Raw genomic sequence first — 19,440 nt, 5'->3', positions numbered from 1 at the left:
ATTTCCAATTTGGCTATTAATAGTACTAACGTGTATTAACTATATTTAACACAAACACATCAGAAGAGTTGCATACAACTTTGTACAATAGTACACTTATTTAATACTTTAAATGAGATTCGCCTCACGAATATCTTCTAAGTCAAATTGTTGTATTGATATTCATTAAATATTTGTCCAGCAAACTTCTGACATGGTAATAAAGGTGATTCGTATTAATGTTATAGTTCCTATGGCAATGTTTATAATAAAAAGATTATACAAAAATCGAACTAATTTAATTGCATGAAGTAGTCAAAAATCGATCTTTGACTTAATAAAACTGATTGTTGGTTGACAACCAACAAATGGTGGATAGTTTTTCCTTAATAAAAAACCTAGTTTTTTTGGTTTCACTCAGCGCTTTTACTGCTAATATTACGTTTATTATTTGGGTTCTATAAAATACATACTTAGGCTGTATGAAAGTTTGTTTGTAACTTTCATACCTTCTGCTTTTTGACGGTTGTTTAATATTCTTCTACATACTTACTATGCCATATTGCGATTCAATTGTACGCATGTTGTGTGCTAGTTTGAGCAGTGGCAAGCGTCTAGCTAGCAGAACAAATACTTTACGCCCTATCCCTTTAATTTGAAAAAAAAAAACTGTTGTCAAGGTAAACAACCAATCGAGTTTATTTACTTCAGAAATAGTTTATTTACTACTAGTGCTTGCTCCATCGAAAGACTATTTAGACGTGTTACTGTGTCATTTCCAGTATTATTAAGATATAAAATTTCTAGATATAAAAAAATTAATTACTCACATTAATAAATAAAAGTATCCTTAGTAAATCAATCAATCACAAGTCCCAAAACCGTCTCCATCTCTGCCAACCCAGCTATCGCGATTTGATTGATCGGACCGGAATATTAGGAGAGCAGGAAACTGTACTAGTTTTAGCAATGTTTGTAGTTGCCTCTACAGGGCTAGACCGGTTCAAGAATAAAGGTTTCTAGACGTATGAACAAGATTTCTTCTGTTCTTTGTTTATTTTCTCATCTAAGACAGATACTTCTTTTTTATTACATATTGGTAACATTGAAATCTACCTACATTTTATAGAGCGTCCTATGTTCTGTAAAAATAATATTGTAAAAATAAAGGATAAAGATTTATGAATCATTTTGTCTCTTTGTAAAATTGCACTATGATAATTTTACGTTCCATTTAAGAAATCAAGTGACCAATAGTTATAAGAAGGTGTTATTGAAAGTACATAAAACATAAGTAGAAACCATTCGATTCTTAGAATGCACAAAAATACCAGTCAAACAAATACAATACCTCTTTTCTTTCGTTATTCAATATTAAAATGACGGTTTTATTTTGACGCTCAATATTTCAAATGTCAGTTTTTTGTAAGTTAACGTCAAGTGCATTGTTAATGTGTAACCAAGTACATATAAATTAAACAAAAGATTCAGCATATACATTTATTAACAGTCAAACAAAGTTTCTAATATATGAGTTGCTCTATGTCAACAATTGTAAAAACCCCCAGCATGTCAGCTTGCGTATGCGCGGTGCCCAATGTTTTCGAGGAATGCACTGCGAAAGATAATGTGTTATAGAGCCTAGGAGCTATATATGTATAAATACTTTTGTAAACTTATAATTTAGGAAAAGGCATAATTACATGGTTTAACATTATTAACCTAATTGAGTGAACGCTTATATTTCCCAGTGTGTGGCCGCCTCTAATTTATTTTTAAATTCAGAAGACAAAGTGACATATTAGGATATAACATATTACAAACTACCGCATTATGGTCTTGTCTGAATGAAGTTAAAACATGGTATTAAAAGCTACATTGATCTCTAGTTCTAAAGATATATGATATAAATAGTTATTTCCTCTGTGGGTGAGTCAATCAGTTGCTCAAGGCCATTACTTGACATAATCGCTAAATACTTGTCGACGAGCGTGGCCATAGCATAAATTCATATCCCCGGTAACAACTAAACTCAACTAGGAAACCAGGCGTTTTTTTCATGCCGACGACACGGCTTTGTTGTTTGAGGGGAGCAACTGGGAGGAAGCTTTGGGCCTGGCGGAGCGTGTTTCGAACTTAAAAATCTAGGAATTTAATAATAGGAGTAGAATCTGTATATTGATGAAATTTTGTTTTTGGCCCAATAATACAGTTTTATCCACGTTGTAGCTATGGAGCCCTAATTATCTGTTTCTACACTAGCGCTCGGTGGTGTCGCCCGATGATCCCACGAACCAAGTCGCGAGGTTCCCTCCTTTGCATTACACTAATCCTTGTCTATTCGTCTTCCGGTACCAACGTATGCTCTGTTTTCTTGGGTGTATCGGCTCGATATAACTAGCTCTTTAACACGTTCACCCCCGAAATGCGCCACCGGTGGCGCACGCTCAAAAATTCCAACATCAATAATTCTCGATGTTTTAATAACATAGACTACTCTAAACCCCGACGTTTAGTATTGTTCATGAGGAACGGTTTTATTTCGCATATTATTATTCTATAATGTTATATAATACGTATGAATCAATATTTATCATATTTAATTCACATTAAAGTATGTGCCACCGGTGGCGCACGTCGTCCCCTGGTGAAGAAAGGTACTTTCTCAGACGACGTGCTACACCGGTGGCGCACTCCTATTAGTGACAAAAAATAGTGCGCGTAGAGCTTCTATTGGCAGCCTTAAGAGTGCGACACTTGCCGGAGCTACTTATAGCGCTCTATTAGCAACAATACGAATCAGACCTTCTTTATAAGCCGCCATTACCTGTCTTCTTGTCGTAGAGATTGTTCTGTGTTGCTGTAAGTTCAGTGAGTTCATTTTTATTTTAGAAAATGGATGAATCAGACATCGATGACGCCCTTGATGATGACTTTAGTGATCGTTCTTTGACCGATTTTTCAGTTAGTGGCAGTGAATATATGCCATCAGATGAGGAAAGTGATGTAACAAGTGCAGAGGAGTTGAATGAAGAAGATGGCGTTGTTAGTGATTTAGATGAATTGGAATTGATGGAAGTAGATGAGGAATATCAAAGGGTTAGAGAGGAGAGTGGAGACGAAGAAGGCAATAATATTGAAAATGTAAGTGACCCCTGTACAAGATGTAGTTTGTAAGGTTCATTGTGAATATGTAGTAGAAAATAAGTTAGAGTGGACAGAACCAAAATTGACATGCAGATCATATCCTTTCACAGGAAATGCAGGCTTAAAAACTGTTGGCCAATTTAATTTAAATGATCCATTTGAAATTTATAAACAGTTCCTAGATGATACATTATTGAATTTGATTGTTTTGGAAACTAACAGGTATGCACATCAGTACCTTGCTTCAAAGCCTGTAAAAAAGCGTTCAGCAATGGCTAGATGGGTTGATTGTACAACTGAAGAGATACACAAATTTTTTGGTGTACTGATGATCATGGGCATATGCCCCATTGCCTCAAAGACAAATGTACTGGTCAAATAATCCCATGTACCAAAATAGTGTCATCAAGAAAACTATGAGCAGAGACAGATTTGACTGTCTCCTAAAATGCCTACATTTCCAAAATAATGAGGAACCAGCAACTGAAGAGCCTCGGTTGTGGAAAATAAAGAAACTGCTCAATCATTTAAATGCAAAATTTGAAAGTCTGGTAACACCTGAAGAGTCACTAGTTATTGACGAGTCTATGGTTTCCATGGAGAGGGCGTTTGATTTTTAAACAATATTTGCCAAAAAAGGCTCATAAATATGGAGTCAAAATTTACAAGATTTGTACCACTGATGGGTATACTTTTAAAAGCAAAAATTTACGCTGGTAAGTCAGACGTAACTGCAAGAGAGGCACATGCAGATAAAATTGTCATGCATTTGATGGAATCATTTCTAAAATGAGGGTAGAAACACTGTTTGCAGATAACTTTTAACAACTCCACAAGGTTGGCCAACACTCTGCTTGAGAAGAAAACTTATGTTTGTGGCACCCTTCGAAGTGACCGAAAAGGCAATCCAAAAGAAGTCACTAGCAAAAAATTAGCCAAAGGTGAAGTAATTTGTCAAGAAAGCAGTACAGGAGTAAAAGTACTTAAATGGCATGACAAAAGGCCTGTACTGATGATAACCACTCGCCCTGAAGACGTTTCTACTCTTGTGGCAAGCAAAAAAACAACAAAGAAAGGCGAGGTTGTCATGAAACCATCATGTGTCATGACGTACAATGCAGCAAAAAAAGGAGTGGACTTTTCAGATCAGATGTCCTCTTATTACACTCCTATCAGAAAGACTCTCATTTGGTACAAAAAAGTTGCACTGGATCTTCTCCTAGGTACTTTGTGTAGTGAATGCACTAGTACTACATAACAAGTACTCATTAAACCAAAAAAATTGTTGTATGCTCACTTTCAGAGAAAAAATACTTCGAAATCTCCTTGAAGGAGAAAATGTTGGAGCCCTTGTTCAAACACCCCAAGATGGCAGGCAAGGTACCAAGAAACTAAAACATGTGCTCTCAAAGCGTGAAGGGACTGCAAGAGAAACCAGGTAAAATATTTCATTTTAATTTTTATATAAAATTACAATATATCTACACTACGTCTATAACAACAATAACACTACATACTAGTTTAGATCCAAACTAATGGATCTTAGTTTTTCGTCAATTTACCTGCATGTTCATCAATTTAGTTCAATAAATTAGTGATCTGCATTTTTGCTATGAATTTGTAAAGTTTATTTCAACATGGTTTCCCATATATTTGATAAAAATATAATTAAATACGTTTTATGAAAGTACAAACATCCAATTAGATTTATTCCTTACAGAAAACGGTGTGTCAGCTGCTACAGCAAAATGAAGGAAGAAAGGGGGGCCAAAGCAGCAAGGACGTACGCAAAACGTGTTTCAACTTACTGCAAAGGGTGCGATGAGACTCCTACAATGTGCTTAGAGTGTTTTTAACTCCAAGCACTAAACTGAACACCATTTGTAATAGGAAAGCTAATGTTTAATTAAAATATCTTGAGTTTCAAATTTATTGCTTTGTATTTTTTTCCACTAAAAAAGGTCTTTATCAAAACCCGACGTGCGCCACCGGTGGAGCACATTGTAAAAGGTTCCATATGTATCGACAAAGTCATCTAAAACAAGTTGTAAAACTACGGCTTGGTTTAAAACCAAACTAAAATGCCGTATAAGAGTGTGCCACGGGTGGCGCACGTCGGGGTTTTGGGGGGATCGGCATGTGCCACCGGTGGCGCAACGTCGGGGTTTTTGAGTGGGGAAAATAATTGATTCATTTATCCCGTCGGGCTGAAGGTGTTAATACTCCTTAATACTTTGCGCTCTGACGACTTTCCAACAACCCAATCCCTTTAATCTTTTTATATGTACAAAACCTAACTGTAAAATAAATTAGCTTTTTATGATTTTCAATGTATTGCAAGGTTTAGGATTTTAAAGTATTTATAAAATTATAAATAACCCAGTCATAAGATATATCGTTTACAGTTATCTATTTTTTTAAAACAATAATGAATTCAATATGTGTTTTTCCTTCTTGCAAAAAATCGCTAGTTTAAGGTTCAGGAGTCAGTATGAAAACTATAATAAGCACCCGACAACATTTAAAACATTGAACCTTGATTTTTTTCATGGATGGTGCAATACAAATATAACGAATTGTACCGTTTTATAGTAGTCATCTTTGACTCAAAGCATTTAAAAACCTGTCACTCTAGAAACTGAAACAGTTTTAAATAAACCTATAAATTTAGCATGAACATTTATTTCTACATTTTAGACAAAATCGAGTTCAATGATGTTGCATGTCACTTCATGAAATTTGGCTGAGCGTTTGCGAATGTTACATTTGTCTTAATCTTAAACCATGATAATAACGAGAAAATCGGAGAATAAATCAATGTGTAAATACAAAACGCAATGCACAAGACTTTCGTTGCGTTTTCTCAAACCTTTTTATAAAGGTTTGAGAATATTCTGAGTAAACCGGAATATTTTCTGTTGTATCTGTTTGTTTCTATTTAGACAATATAGAGATCTAAGTCATGTTTCTCTATAGGCAGGCCCGGCGACAGGATTCTCGGGCCCCTATGCAATCATGAAGACCGGGGGCCCCCCCCCCCCCAAAGATTCAACAGGCAACCAACCTAATTACATTAAAATTCACCCCCCCCCCCCCCAACGTTAGAACAAAATTCCCATATTGGTTATATTAACATAGCAAGCATTATTTTATTCCAAAACTTACTACTCCATTACTTGATTTACTTATTTGTTAAATGATTCACTTCTTCAAAATTATGCCAAATCCGTGATTTTTCCTGTATTTACTTCAATTTAAGTTATATAAATAAATGTTGCTAAACAAATGGAAAGAATTGAGGTTTATAATTATGTAGTGATTATTTTTTTTTTACTATTAAATCAATACAAAACAAAACTCACTGAACTTAATTAAAATCAAAAACACCATCCTTAAAAAATATACACTTAATGAACTAAATGGACAAAACATAATTAACAAAGAATAAAATCATTAAAATTAAAGTTCAACTCGTGTCGCTCTCCTTTTTAGTAGAAAACAAAACTTAATGATAGGTTCCTGGAAAACCTAATGAAACAAAAACTAAATATCATTGAACAATCACTTAACGAACAAAACTAAAAAAAATTAAATGAACAAAACCTAATGAACATTGTACAAAACATAAATTGAAAATTAATAAAGAAACATTGGGCTATGTTACTCACTAACATTAAACATGACTAAAACACAACTCGTCGGGCCTTCTTCCCAGCAAAGTCTTCTATAATGTCGTCATATTTCAAACTACGTGCCAAATCTGACTCCATGGCTAGAATACTCAGGTCATTCATGCGGTCTTGCGTCATCGTAGAACGATTTGCACTTTTAATTCTTTTCATCAAACTGAAGCTCCTCTCCCCTTGGCTGACAGATACAGGTATGCAACAGAACAACCGGATCGCTGTAGTGATATTTGGAAATAAACTATCTAGTTTGTTCTTCCTTAGAGCGTTTATTAGACTTAATGGTTGAAGAGTTTGTTCCCCCAAGTTTAGTGCGATGAATCGATTTCAAATGTTTAAATTCATTTAAAATTTCCATCTCAATATCCTCTTTGTATGTTTGACACAGACTCAAACATTGCTGCTCAATAAAACTGTCGTCTTCCTCAATATATTTCCAAAGACATTGGAAAAGGTTGCTGATTTTTCCAGCAAACTCGAATCTCTGAGACAGTCCCCCTAAGACTGAGTCTAAGATCTTGAAGAAGACATCAATCCTAAAAACGTTCCTCTTCGTTTTTTAATTGATGTTCCGTGCCGTCCCTTGTTTCGTCATGAAAAATCTTTCTTTTCTTTAATCTTTTTTCCTTAAAATCAGTTTCGCAATCTACACTCTCAGCCATGTTGCCTGCCACTAGCTTGGCCTCAGTGTAGAGATTGCTCCATCTGTCTCTCAGTACTTTTTAGTTCCTCTATTAAATCATTCAGATTTTTTTGTTTCAAACGTCTAGAGTTGTTTGATCGGGCTTGTAATACTTTATTTTTGTTGTCTATTGCAACAAGCACCTTTAGCCATATTGTCGACATCATGATACATTCGAACGATTGTAGATATTTCAATAGCCCTTTCAGATCTGTCTTGCATTCTGCAGATAGATTCAGTTCTTTACAATCATTGAGGGCATTGATGATGAGAGGCAAATGCTTTACGAAAGGGCGCACACTATCTACTCGGGCTGACCATCTCGTTTGAGAAATACTGTGCAGAGAAGAGCCTATTCTGTTTTCTAAGTACTCCCATCTTTGAAGGCTTCTAGAAAAGAAGTTATACGTCTTTTGCAGCATGCCAAAAAATGTTGTAGCTTCCTCGCAGCATTCAGCAGCATTAAACCCCACACAGGTTGAGGCTATGTGCGGCACAGTTATTATAAAAAGCCAAATTGTTGGTCTCCATTATGATGGCTTGGGCACCTTTGTATATTCCAGCCATATTGGATTCATTGTCGTACCCCTGGCCTCTGCATTCCTTCAACGGAATTGAGTGTTTGTTGAGCTCGCTAATAATCAACTTAGCCACATCCATTCCAGTTTTTTTGTTACAGTCAACAAAATTTAAAAATCGTTCGCAAATTTTAAATTCTGATTCACAATCTAAGAGATATCTCAAGATCAACGTTGTTTGCTCAGTATGTGAGGCATCGGGGGTAGAGTCAGCAATAATAGCATAATATTTTGATTTCTTCCTTTCTTCCAATACCTTCTGTCGAACTCTTTCCCCACAAACTTGAATGAATTCATTTTGAGAGTCTTTAGACAGATAATGAGCTTGAACACGTTTTCCCTCTTCTTGGGCCTTTTTTACTTTTGCAATATGTTCTCTTAGTAAAGGGTCATATTCCGCTAACAGCTCTATCAGACCCAGAAAGTTTCCATTGTTGGGATCCCCAATTTTTTCAGAGGTCCCTCTGAGAGCTAATCCTCGCTCTCCAAGGAAACATGACCACGGAGAGCAATCTTTGAAATATATCCCTCCAATATTTGGTTCTTGAAGCCAGTTCTGAGTCGAGTTGAGAATGTATGTCTGATCCATCACTTAGCCTCCTTTCTAACTCTCTCCATTGGATGTAGCAATTTTTTGTGGGAAGCGCTGGTTTCATGCAAAGGTAGCTTGTTGTAAAGCTTCCGCCATCCATATTCCTTTTTCCATCCATCGTTACTTAACAAAACTGACTTATTTGAATCGTGTTTTTCACCCCCACTATTATTATTGAAAAGTCTACATGGAAAACAAAATAAGGACTCAGCAGTCTCACTCCATACAAGCCAATCTCTTCTGACGCTCTCTCCGTTCGGGCCTTTTTGAAAAAAGAACCGTTTTTGGAAACGCTCTTTTTCCATCACTTGGCAGATCTGACGGCATCAAAGATGGACCCATTTTCACTAAAGTCTCAATCACACTGTCAGTCACCACCTTGTTTTTTCAGAAGTCCCCAAATCTGAACTGGTAATTATAGTTCCTAACCCCCGAATCTACATTAGCATTTAGAATGTCACGATTGTGATCTTCCAAAACAATATCATCTTTAGGATCAGGTTCTGAGGTAAAGCTATCTACCATTGTTTCTCCTTCATCAGCATTAGGCCTACAGCTTTCAAGATCTTCGCTGTCTTCAGTATTAGGGTGTTCATGAAAACTGTGAGAAACTTCGCAAAGTTTCTCCCTGGCGGCGCCAGGGTCGTTAGGGCCGCTGTTAGAACTAGTTGTAGCTACGTCTACTTTGATTCCAACGTCAAATAATGTCCTGGATCCTTTATTTGAACTTTCAATTTTCTTTTGCCTTTCTTTACGTTTTTGAGCACCAGATTTATGTTTGTAAGTGTCCATTTTGAGATATAACGGTGTTTTTTATGCGAAATGATGATAAAATACTGTGAATGGACCTAAAAATAAATATCTTGGATTAGTCAAGAATAATAAATTGATGTGGGCAGATCATAAAATAATATTTGAAATAGAATTTTAGAACCTAAATATCAAAATACAAATTTAAAAATGTATCAAAATTGATCATAAACACTATTAGACAATTAAAAATTAGTATTGATTACTAGGCCTAAACCGAGCAGTTGCTAAAATAAATACGGAATGTAAATTATCAAACGCTGCGTTTAAAGTAGTAATGTATCTCAAACTGGGCTAAACTAATCAAAAACCGACAGGTGCAATCACAGGACACGTGAGGGGATGTGATGAGTCATTGAGCTATTTTCGGATACTGTATCGCTTGCTGCGCTCTCACTCAGATTTCCAAGGTCAAGTTTTTTTAAGACGTTCACCCAGCGATCTCTATTGTTTACCTGTCTTGCCAACATATTGGGGGTTTACTTCCTGTTTCTCTCTCTGTTTATCCTGTCCTCACTCCCCATTCCCTCTCGTAAACTGCGCAACTAGTGATGCGATGCGTCGCCTCAAGTTGGTTGTCATAACAACCAATATATCAGCCAACGAGCCAACCACGAAACAATACCAAACTATGTCGTCATTGAATAATATTTTCTACGTGCTAACGTGCATACTGCATACAAGCATGTGAACAACCACAAAAGAGTGAGCGATGAGCCGTCGTTCTCTCTGATTTAATAGGATAAACTTGATTAATTGAAACTTAAAACGACGTTCAGTAGCAGTAGCAAACCGAATTTATGTGTTGTTTTTTTAATTTTTAACCATCCTACTCCTCATATGTTTTAGTTTAGATTTAGATACACAGTAACGTCAGTAACATTTATAATTTCACGTCTTATTACATAGGTACGTTTATAAGACGATTACAACGTCTCAAATTTTGCAGCCCAGTAATAATTAAGTTTATTTGTATTTTTTGCTGTTATGGAACCTTGTTGATCGTCTTAAAGGTTAACCAGCCCTTGGATAATCGGGAGTTAACTGTAGCCTAATTTATTTTATGAAACTGATTACTGTATAATTCAAATTTATAATGAGGGGTAAAAATCATGGCTCCACATGGGTTGGGCTGGTGGACCCCTGGTCCCAGGCCTGGGCCCCTGGGGGCCCGGCTCTGTCCCTAATTTTATATATTTTACAATTTTTATTTTATTATGTTTATATTATAATCATCAGTTAAAATAAAAATCTGCGTTACATTAAAATTAAAAATCTCATGTTTTAATTATGCCCTACAGCATGACAAGTGAACAGAAGGAGCGGGCCCTGAGCCTGATCCTGGTAACAGGGCCCGCAATCAAATGTGGGATCCATGGTAAAATTTATTCAGTTTTTTAATTTTTTCGGAAATTTGGAACTTATTTTCTAAAATTAAATGATAAAAATATTTACTAACTCACCTGTATGTTTCTTTAATTCACGGTTAAATCAATCTCAATCTCCTTACAACAACAACAACAACAACAAACCTAATTAAGCACGACAACAAACTAAAACTAGAAGTGTACAAAACAACCAATCACGATAACTTAATAAAACCATTACCACCAGCAACCAGCATAGAAATGCAAGATTGAAAGAAACATTAGTTTATTATCGTGTCGGTATCACTGTCATCCGACGCTCAGGTTGCAACTTGTAGTGAGCAAGGAGGGGAGGGGCCGGGAGGGGAGGGGGTGGAGAAGAGTCACTGCCTTCGCGTCTGGGCGATGCGGACCCCGGGCCCGACGTCTGACAGCCACAACCACAACGGTTCGCGCCACCTCAGTGTTTACAATTTTATTGGTTTAAATCGGAGCAAAGAAAGTAGTTTAAATTAACATTGCATGTTATTTCCTGAATATTTTCACCGCACAGGCCCTGGGCCGATGGTAATGGGCAATGATAAAAAAAAATAAAAATACATATTTTAGTCGGCCCGGGCCCCCTGTGGCCCCGGGCCCCTATGCATTTGCCCCCCTTGCCCCCCCCTGTCGCCGGGCCTGTCTATAGGATTTGGCTGAGCTTTATCAAAACCAATAACTTGAAATAACTCATGGTGATATTTTGATAGCGAATTGAGCTATGAACATTAAATTTTTCTAAGCTGTTAATAAAAGTTTTAGCAAAATATATATTAGGAGCTAAAGTTAGGCCACTATCCGTCATTTAACTTAACCATAATGTATAGTCTTGATGCCGAGAGCCAATTTGAATTTTATACAACGTAATTTTCTTTAATCTGTTAAGGAGAGGCCCTAATAACAGAATAGGTTGTGAAACTGTTATGAAGACGGATTATTTAGTTGAAAACTGTGACTTGTGTTCTCGTTTATCTCGTTGGCTGACGGTGATATAAATATTACTTACAAATATCAACAACAGTGACTCAGACTTACTTCAGGAAAAGGTACATTTCACCTAATAATTTATTGTACGTATTTGTTAAGCCGTAGTTATTAAACTATTTAACAATTTACTACTAAAAGATATTGCTAAAACATAGCGTTTCTACGATTCCACATTCAGTTTAGAACGATTTCAATAAGAGCTGTCTGACTGCTTCCCTGAAACATAAGGTTAAATTTTATAATATGTGTGGCTTTCTTGCACTAGATAACTATCCGTTTCACATAAAATTAGAACATAGGCGACACTGCACATCCGCCCAGCTGCACACTTAACGCTCTAGGAATATCTTTACAAATTACATATTGTAGTTTTTGTTATTTTAAAGTTTTCCACGATATGCATTAGTAGTTGAGATCTGTGTGATTTACTAATAAATAATATCCAAACGCCAAATAAATCGAACCCTTAGTACCTATACTGTAAAAATGAAATAATTAACAGTAAGTAATATATCATTTACCAATGATAATAAATTAATGAATATGAATAATAAGTATATTATTATTCATACAGTTGTATTTTTTAACGAAATATTTTATTGCTCGTCACGAAAGAAACCAGTAATAAATACAATTCCAGGACAATAATTTATTTTATAACCAACATTAGAAACACATACGTAGTTTTAAAGGTTTGATTTTTTAAATCTGTAGCTGTTCAATTTCTGAACAACCGAATTTTTCTTGAACTAAAATTATATTTTATACAAGCATGCATTCTAATTAAAACATATCGATGTTTGGTTCATGTGAAACAAATTTGTCAATATTTGTTTGTTTTGGTTTTTTTTAACACACAGGATGGGTAGGGTCTTACGCTGCATTATTATGACATAATGTAACACAGTGGCGGGCCGGGTACAACGAGTTTAGAATTCAGTCTTGTGACTATACCTCGCTTGACCTGCACCCTCACTCACAAGTAGACCGTCAATTATAAATTTTGCCTGATTTCTATATAAACACAAGTCTAATTAGTATAAATCAAAATCAGTATTCACACCCCAATATATATAGTATATTGCAGTGTTTTCAAATTTATTTCTGAAAGTAATACCTAATAAATAACTGATTTTATAGGTGTTAAAAGAACTAATTACGCATTTAATTATTAACGTAAAACTCTCATTTTTTTGTTTGTCGTTCTTCAAGAGACGTGCAACAAATACTGAATAAGAATTATTTTTACTGTCTTTACTTTTTTGATAGTGATGTGTTAATATGGATAAAGCTTAAACAGAAACCGCTTTTTCCTCTATGTTTTTTGCAGCTAGTGATAAATCACTGTCTCGTTTGCCTGGAGCACAAGGCAGTGATGATGGTAGCTGTTCCTTGCAGACATCCCGCTGTCTGCGAGGACTGTGCCCCACAACTGGAACGGGAACATCGGTTTTGCGTAGCTTGTAGGGCTCCCGTTGAACTCTATTTAAGGTTAAATAACCTACACTGATTTTGAATAACCTAGGGTAATCATTTATTGTAAATAGTTGTATTTTAGTTTTGTTGTTGTTATGTAAATATATTTATTTTTAACTAGCTGTTACCCGTGGTTTCGCATGCAATTTTCAAAATCGAAGTTCTTATATTGCTTAATAAAAGCACTTATGATGGAGTCCTATGGAAATTTTAAAACGTAAGTTGTCATGCTGATGGTATATATTATTTACGTTCATGGTAAATAGTATGAGAGTTTAACTTAATTCGTATATCATGTTTTGTAAGTGTAGTAGCATTTCTGGTTCTAATTATACATATCGTTCATTCAGAAGAAAAGTGTCACAACTCAAAATTTTTTTAAATGGGTTTTATTGGTTTAATAGTCTTGAAATAAGTTATTCTTTTCACTGCAAAAACGTCACAACTCAAACTCTGCTTGCTCCCACTAGAGTGCACTAGTGTCACTTTTCTTCTAGAACATTCTAGGTTATGTTTTTCTAGCAAAACTGACACATTTCAGTTGTGACTTGACTGTCTAGGAGTGAAGTGCTATAATTTCTCTGCAAAAGTGACACTTTTTGAGTTGTGCCTGTTTGGTTGTAATATTTTGTAAGTACATGTTTATATTGTTTACTAGAATAATGACAGATTTTGAGTTGTGTCACTTTTCCTTGAATATAGCTTTGACTTTCAATTTTGTTTGTCATCCACAAGTCCAAATTTTGAGATGTGTCACTTTTCCTTGAAAATCATTGTACTTTTTTCATTTTGTTATACCTCCACAGTGGCAGACTTTGAGATGTGTCATTACAACTCTGAACTTTTGCAAGAAACTAAATCACAATGTTATACCAACAGTGCAATATTTTGAGTTGTGACACTTGTATTGCGAAAATAGTTCATAATTTATTATAAATATTCCACTGTTAGTACTATTACGATTTATTTTCTTGTTAAACTATCAGTAAACAATATACATTTTATTCATAAATGAATGCCACATACAGACAAAATGCCTTGCCTGTGTGTGCCATTCATTTATGAACTTTTTTAGGTTACACATTTTTTTCTAGTGAAGGCATCACAACAGCCAGTTTAAGTCTCAGGAATGAGCAATAGAACATCCCTGATTTTAAAATTAGCCAAACAAAAAGGCAATTCTACAGACTATAGGCCTACTCCTCATTCACATAATAGTGTTGTATGTGGTAATGAGTGGACAGTGATTAATGAAGAGGAAATTCCAAATACAACCCCAAATAATGAGGTTCAAGCCATATTTCAAACTACAAATGAACTTTTAACTGAACACATTGAAACCCAGCCAATCTCAACGATCCTACAAACCCGGGAAGCTGAACCTGAAGACAAAACTCAGGGTTATGTTGATGTCATTCCTAAAGAATGTACTTCTAAAGAAGTTCACAGTGAAAAAAATCATAAACCTTCGACATCAAAACAGTGTGTTAGTGAATTTTCACAAAATACCAACAAAAGCAGGGAATGTGTGCCTAAAAAACTTAATTTGCCAACGACATCAGCTCAGTCTAACCAAGAAAATGTTCGACCCAAACGAAAGTGTAAAACCGATAACGAAGCTACTGGAGATCTTTTTTCAGATGACCCTAACAGTGAAAATGATTATGACGTGGATGATTCTGACGAGGATCCAAATTACGAGCCAAAAAATGACCTTAATTTCCCTAAAAAACAAACAATATCCAACAAAATATTTAACATACCTAGAAGAAACAAAGTTGTTGTAAATACTAAAGAAAAGGAGCCTGAGATCTTTGAAGAAAATGATAATGTTTTTGAATTCTTGGAACAAAATAACACTGATCTCCAAAAGAAAAAAGGAAAGAAAAGGTCACTAAACAAAGACAACTGGTTGAAATGTAAAGCAAAAAAGCTGAGAAATTCTGGAGAGGAATATAAATCATCATCTAAGTCCAGAAAACTAATTGAGAAAAAGGAAATAAAACCACCATGCAATGATAGATGTAGAATCCAGTGTAAAACCAAAATAAACCCTGATGAACGTCAAACAATTTTCAAAAACTATTGGGCACTTGGTGACCTTTCCCGCCAAAGAGATTTCATAGCATCACATATTCAGAACATACAACCAACTTACCAGTACAAGAGAGAGGGAAATAAGAGAAAACCAAACCAAGCCTTTTATTTTGATGTTGCTGATAAGCGAGTTCGTGTATGCAAAGATTTTTTCAGAAACACCCTAGGGATCAATGACAGACCAATTAGAACCGTTATTGATAAGAAAGACGCCTCAAGTGGCTTTGTTGCTGGTGATCTGAGGGGTAAACATGATAAGCATCAAACTGATCAAGACAAGTTAATAAATGAAGGCATCAGGCGTCATATAGAATCTATTCCTAAAATTGAGAGCCACTATCTACGGGCAAACACAACCAGAGAATTCATAGAAGGTGGTAAAACAATTAGTGATTTACATCGTGATTATGTTGAACATTGTAAAAGCTTGCAAAAACCTCATGGAAATTATAAAAAGTATTACGATATATTCACCAAAGAGTATAATATTTCTTTTTTTGTTCCAAAAAAAGACCTTTGTGAGCTGTGCCATGCATATGAGACAGCTGAAGGTGAGAGAAAGACCAGTTTGCAAGAGGAATATGAAAAGCATATTATGGAAAAAGATCTATCTCGATTGAAAAAAAATTCTGACAAAGACTCAGTGAGTGTCAACACCATTGTTGCCTGTTATGACCTTCAAGCTGTATTACAGTGTCCAAAGGGGGAAGTGTCCCTAATGTATTATAAATCTAAATTAAATATGCTAAACCTGACTGTCTGTGAGCTGAAAAATGATGCCGTATTCTGCTATACTTGGCATGAAGGCGAAGGAGCCAGAGGCTCGTGCGAAATTGGAACATGCATTTACAAATACCTCAGTGAAAAAGTTAAAAATTGCGAAAACGATATTGAAATTATATTTTTACTCTGATAATTGCAGCGGCCAACAGAAAAACAAGTATTTGTTTTCTATGTACTTATATGCAGTGGACAAACTGCCAATTAAGTCTATAACTCACAATTTCCTAATAAAAGGGCATAGTCAAAACGAGGGGGACAATGTACATGCAATGATTGAGAAGCAGATTAAGAAATGTCTGAAGTCTGGACCAATTTACCACCCGGCTCAATACATTTCATTGATCAAAACTGCAAAAAAAACTGGGAATCCGTATAAAGTCAATGAACTAAGTCATGAAGATTTCTTGGATTTTAAAGACCTATGGGCAAACATTGGATGTAACTCTACAGTTAATGTGTCAGGTAAGCTGCTTACTGTTATAATATAATTTAGACACTTTTATGAAACGAGAGTAATAAAATAATTCTAGTGATGAGCAGACCAATAAAGGGATTTCATCTATTATTTCACTGCAAAAACAATCTCAACCGGTTCAAACATAGTTTAACCCTACTCAGCCTTTACCATGTGAAACCAATAATTTAACTTTAATACTTTTTACACAATTTTTAAGAATCTTTTAACTTACTATCTTCTTTTACGTTTTTAAACCATCTTTCCTTTTCATATTTAATCTGAAAAATGTATGTTAAAGAGTAGTTATTTATGGCACATAGATATGCAATCAAGATGGAAGAATTGCATTTTCTTACGTTTTAAAATATTTTTTCTAAACGCATATTTAACTACTTCGAACGGATTATTTTTAATTTCCTACACTTTGTTAACATACTAAAACTTTTAAATCCAACTTTTTATCCTATTCTATCTAAAAAGATAATAATTAAACATTTTACAGTTATCTTTTCATTTCAGGATGTACTGTTGCAATGAATGACATCAAAATAATTAAAGTTGAGAAAGATTCTCCCTTTAAAATCAAGTACAAGACAACTTATGATGACACAGTTGACTTTCAAGAAATTTTCATCCAGCAGATTGATATTGAAGAAAACGAGGATTTATTCGGAGACAACAAGAAGAGTCACACTAAGAAGAAAACCAGAAGTTCAAAGAAGAAACAACAGGTTTTTCCTGTGCATTGTTCAGATGTTGCTTTAAAAAAATTATACGAGCAAAGACTGGGAATTTCAGTTAACAAGAAAAAAGACTTACAATACTTACTTGAAAAACATGTTATTCCAAGTTGCTATGCACCATTTTATAACTCACTTTAAATTTTTGCAGTAACGTTTGTGTTTAGCAACAATGTTATGTTTGTGTTAATGATTTTTATTTCCATTAGAAAATACTTCTTTAAATATTAAAAAGTGCTGCATTAGTTACTTTATATAAGACCAAACTATTGGTAGTAACTAGTGGTAGTAAATGAATGTATTTTGTTATTAATATTTGAAAACACTATTTTTCTAAAACATCTAAAATAGGTCCAATGATGTTTGGAGGTTTAGTTCTAAGTAACTAACTGATTTTTTTGTTTCAATTAAAGTTAACTGTCATTAAAAACCCGTTGACTTATTTTTGTGTCATTACCATCTTCAAAGTTAACCTTTTAATGAAAAGCGGTTTTACAGGAAAATTGACACAACTCAAATTAAATTAATAAATAATTAAAAAAATAATAAACACAAACTTCATGGTTTATATTAAGCTAATTTAAATGCCCTATATTTAACTGATATAAATAATAAAATGACTTTTGGATTAAAGGTTGCAGTTCTGTTAAACGAAAAACTAATTACAAAAAGCACAATTTTCAAATCGCTCTCCTGTAAAATTTACTTTTTTTGAGTTGTGTCACTTTTCTTCTGAATGAACGATATATGTCCCAGCGGAGTCTGCATTCTTACCCTGATTAAGAAAATAGAACACAGGTCTCGGAAACCAACTTCTGTCTAAAAGCGTCTATTTCTAGCCTTTATCATATATTTCAGCAAAAGAACATAATTAGGTAGGGTCGAGAAGCATACTTCGGTTAATAATTGCGTACTTCAGACCGTACTTCATCAAAATCGTCTACTATCGGCTTCTAATGTACTTTCAGTCTAAAATATTTCCAGAGATATAGTTCAGTTTGCCTTGTCGTAATGAAGAAAATATACACACATAAGTAGGACCAAGAAGCCTATTGCGGCATAGGGGGAAGTCCTACCTACTTCCTACGTACTTTCGGTATAAAGGTGAAATCCTCATAAAGGTTATGCAACATTCCAAAATGATCATTATTAAAGTTGTGTCATATGACTTGTTTTTTTGGACAGAAGTCAGGAAAGACAGAATCGTTGAGGCATGTAAGTGTTCATTTTCTGTTTTCCATAAGCCAATGTTAAAATGCTATATCACAAGGTCAAGGAAGAATTTTATATTCATAGCTTTAATTGGGTTCTTTGTTGCTCAGTTGATGTTGTTTGTATAGGCTAACTATCACGATTTCAGTAACACTTGAACAATTTCAGATTAAAGTAGAGGAACTCCAAAGTCGAAGTCCATAGTTTTCATAGTGAAATCACTTGTGATGTAATATGATAGGGTCCTATATTTAAAAGTGGAATTAGTCATATATAATGCGTCAGGTACCCATTTTTCATGATTAAGAAGACCAGAGGCTAAACAAAATTGTGATTAATTCTTATTTCATGTTTTGCCCTTCTAATCTTTTTTTTAATTATTCAATAAGTAATTTGTTTTCTCTTGTAATGTATATTACTGTGGTATGTAAATGGTAGCGTATTAAGTTTATTTAAAATAAGCGTGCTTAAGTGTATAAAAGAAAACCTTTGATATTTATAATTTTGGTTTGGCGGTCTGTGGCAATGTTTAAAACATATATTTTCTTTAAAATAAGTGCGTTCTGTTTATTTTTAAATTTACGAAGGGTAAGTTTAAGTTTCGTTAATTCTGTTTTGGTAAACCATAGAGAGTGAAACAATAAATTAATTTATAGGATTATAAATAGTTATAGTGTCTGCAACCGCAAATGAACTCTTATCTAAATGATGAACTTATCTGATGGAATCCCTAATAAGGCTTTGCCTTTGGGACCCTATCCTCCTAATAAAGTTATATTTGATTTGAAAAAAAACAGAATTTTATTTT

General features: G+C 34.6%; 2 protein-coding genes across 2 annotated transcripts; both read left to right on the top strand.

Moving 5' to 3' along the window:
- Positions 1-2,874: 2,874 nt before the first annotated feature.
- LOC124358527 lies at positions 2,875-4,982 on the top strand. Its single transcript, XM_046810825.1, has 3 exons — positions 2,875-3,123; positions 4,350-4,564; positions 4,847-4,982. Exons 1-3 carry the CDS (start codon positions 2,875-2,877, stop codon positions 4,980-4,982), a joined length of 600 nt encoding a protein of 199 aa, XP_046666781.1.
- An 11,366-nt stretch (positions 4,983-16,348) lies between these two features.
- On the top strand, positions 16,349-17,748 carry LOC124357922. The gene is made up of 2 exons (XM_046810039.1): positions 16,349-16,685; positions 17,200-17,748. Exons 1-2 carry the CDS (start codon positions 16,394-16,396, stop codon positions 17,559-17,561), a joined length of 654 nt encoding a protein of 217 aa, XP_046665995.1. The 5' UTR covers positions 16,349-16,393; the 3' UTR covers positions 17,562-17,748.
- The last annotated feature ends 1,692 nt before the right edge of the window (positions 17,749-19,440 follow it).

Source organism: Homalodisca vitripennis, chromosome 3 (assembly GCF_021130785.1).
Source record: "Homalodisca vitripennis isolate AUS2020 chromosome 3, UT_GWSS_2.1, whole genome shotgun sequence".
Lineage (NCBI taxonomy): Eukaryota > Metazoa > Arthropoda > Insecta > Hemiptera > Cicadellidae > Homalodisca > Homalodisca vitripennis.
The sequence above is the reverse complement of the archived record's forward strand: the minus strand, read 5'-3'. Positions and strand labels throughout refer to the sequence as shown.

Coding starts and splice junctions, on each gene's coding strand:
- LOC124358527 (XM_046810825.1), top strand. CDS start 2,875: ATGGATGAATCAGACATCGATGACGCCCTTGATGATGACTTTAGTGAT. Junction 3,124..4,349: donor AAGGCAATAATATTGAAAAT/GTAAGTGACCCC, acceptor ATCTTCTCCTAG/GTACTTTGTGTAGTGAATGC. Junction 4,565..4,846: donor GGGACTGCAAGAGAAACCAG/GTAAAATATTTC, acceptor TATTCCTTACAG/AAAACGGTGTGTCAGCTGCT.
- LOC124357922 (XM_046810039.1), top strand. CDS start 16,394: ATGTACTTATATGCAGTGGACAAACTGCCAATTAAGTCTATAACTCAC. Junction 16,686..17,199: donor CTCTACAGTTAATGTGTCAG/GTAAGCTGCTTA, acceptor TTTTCATTTCAG/GATGTACTGTTGCAATGAAT.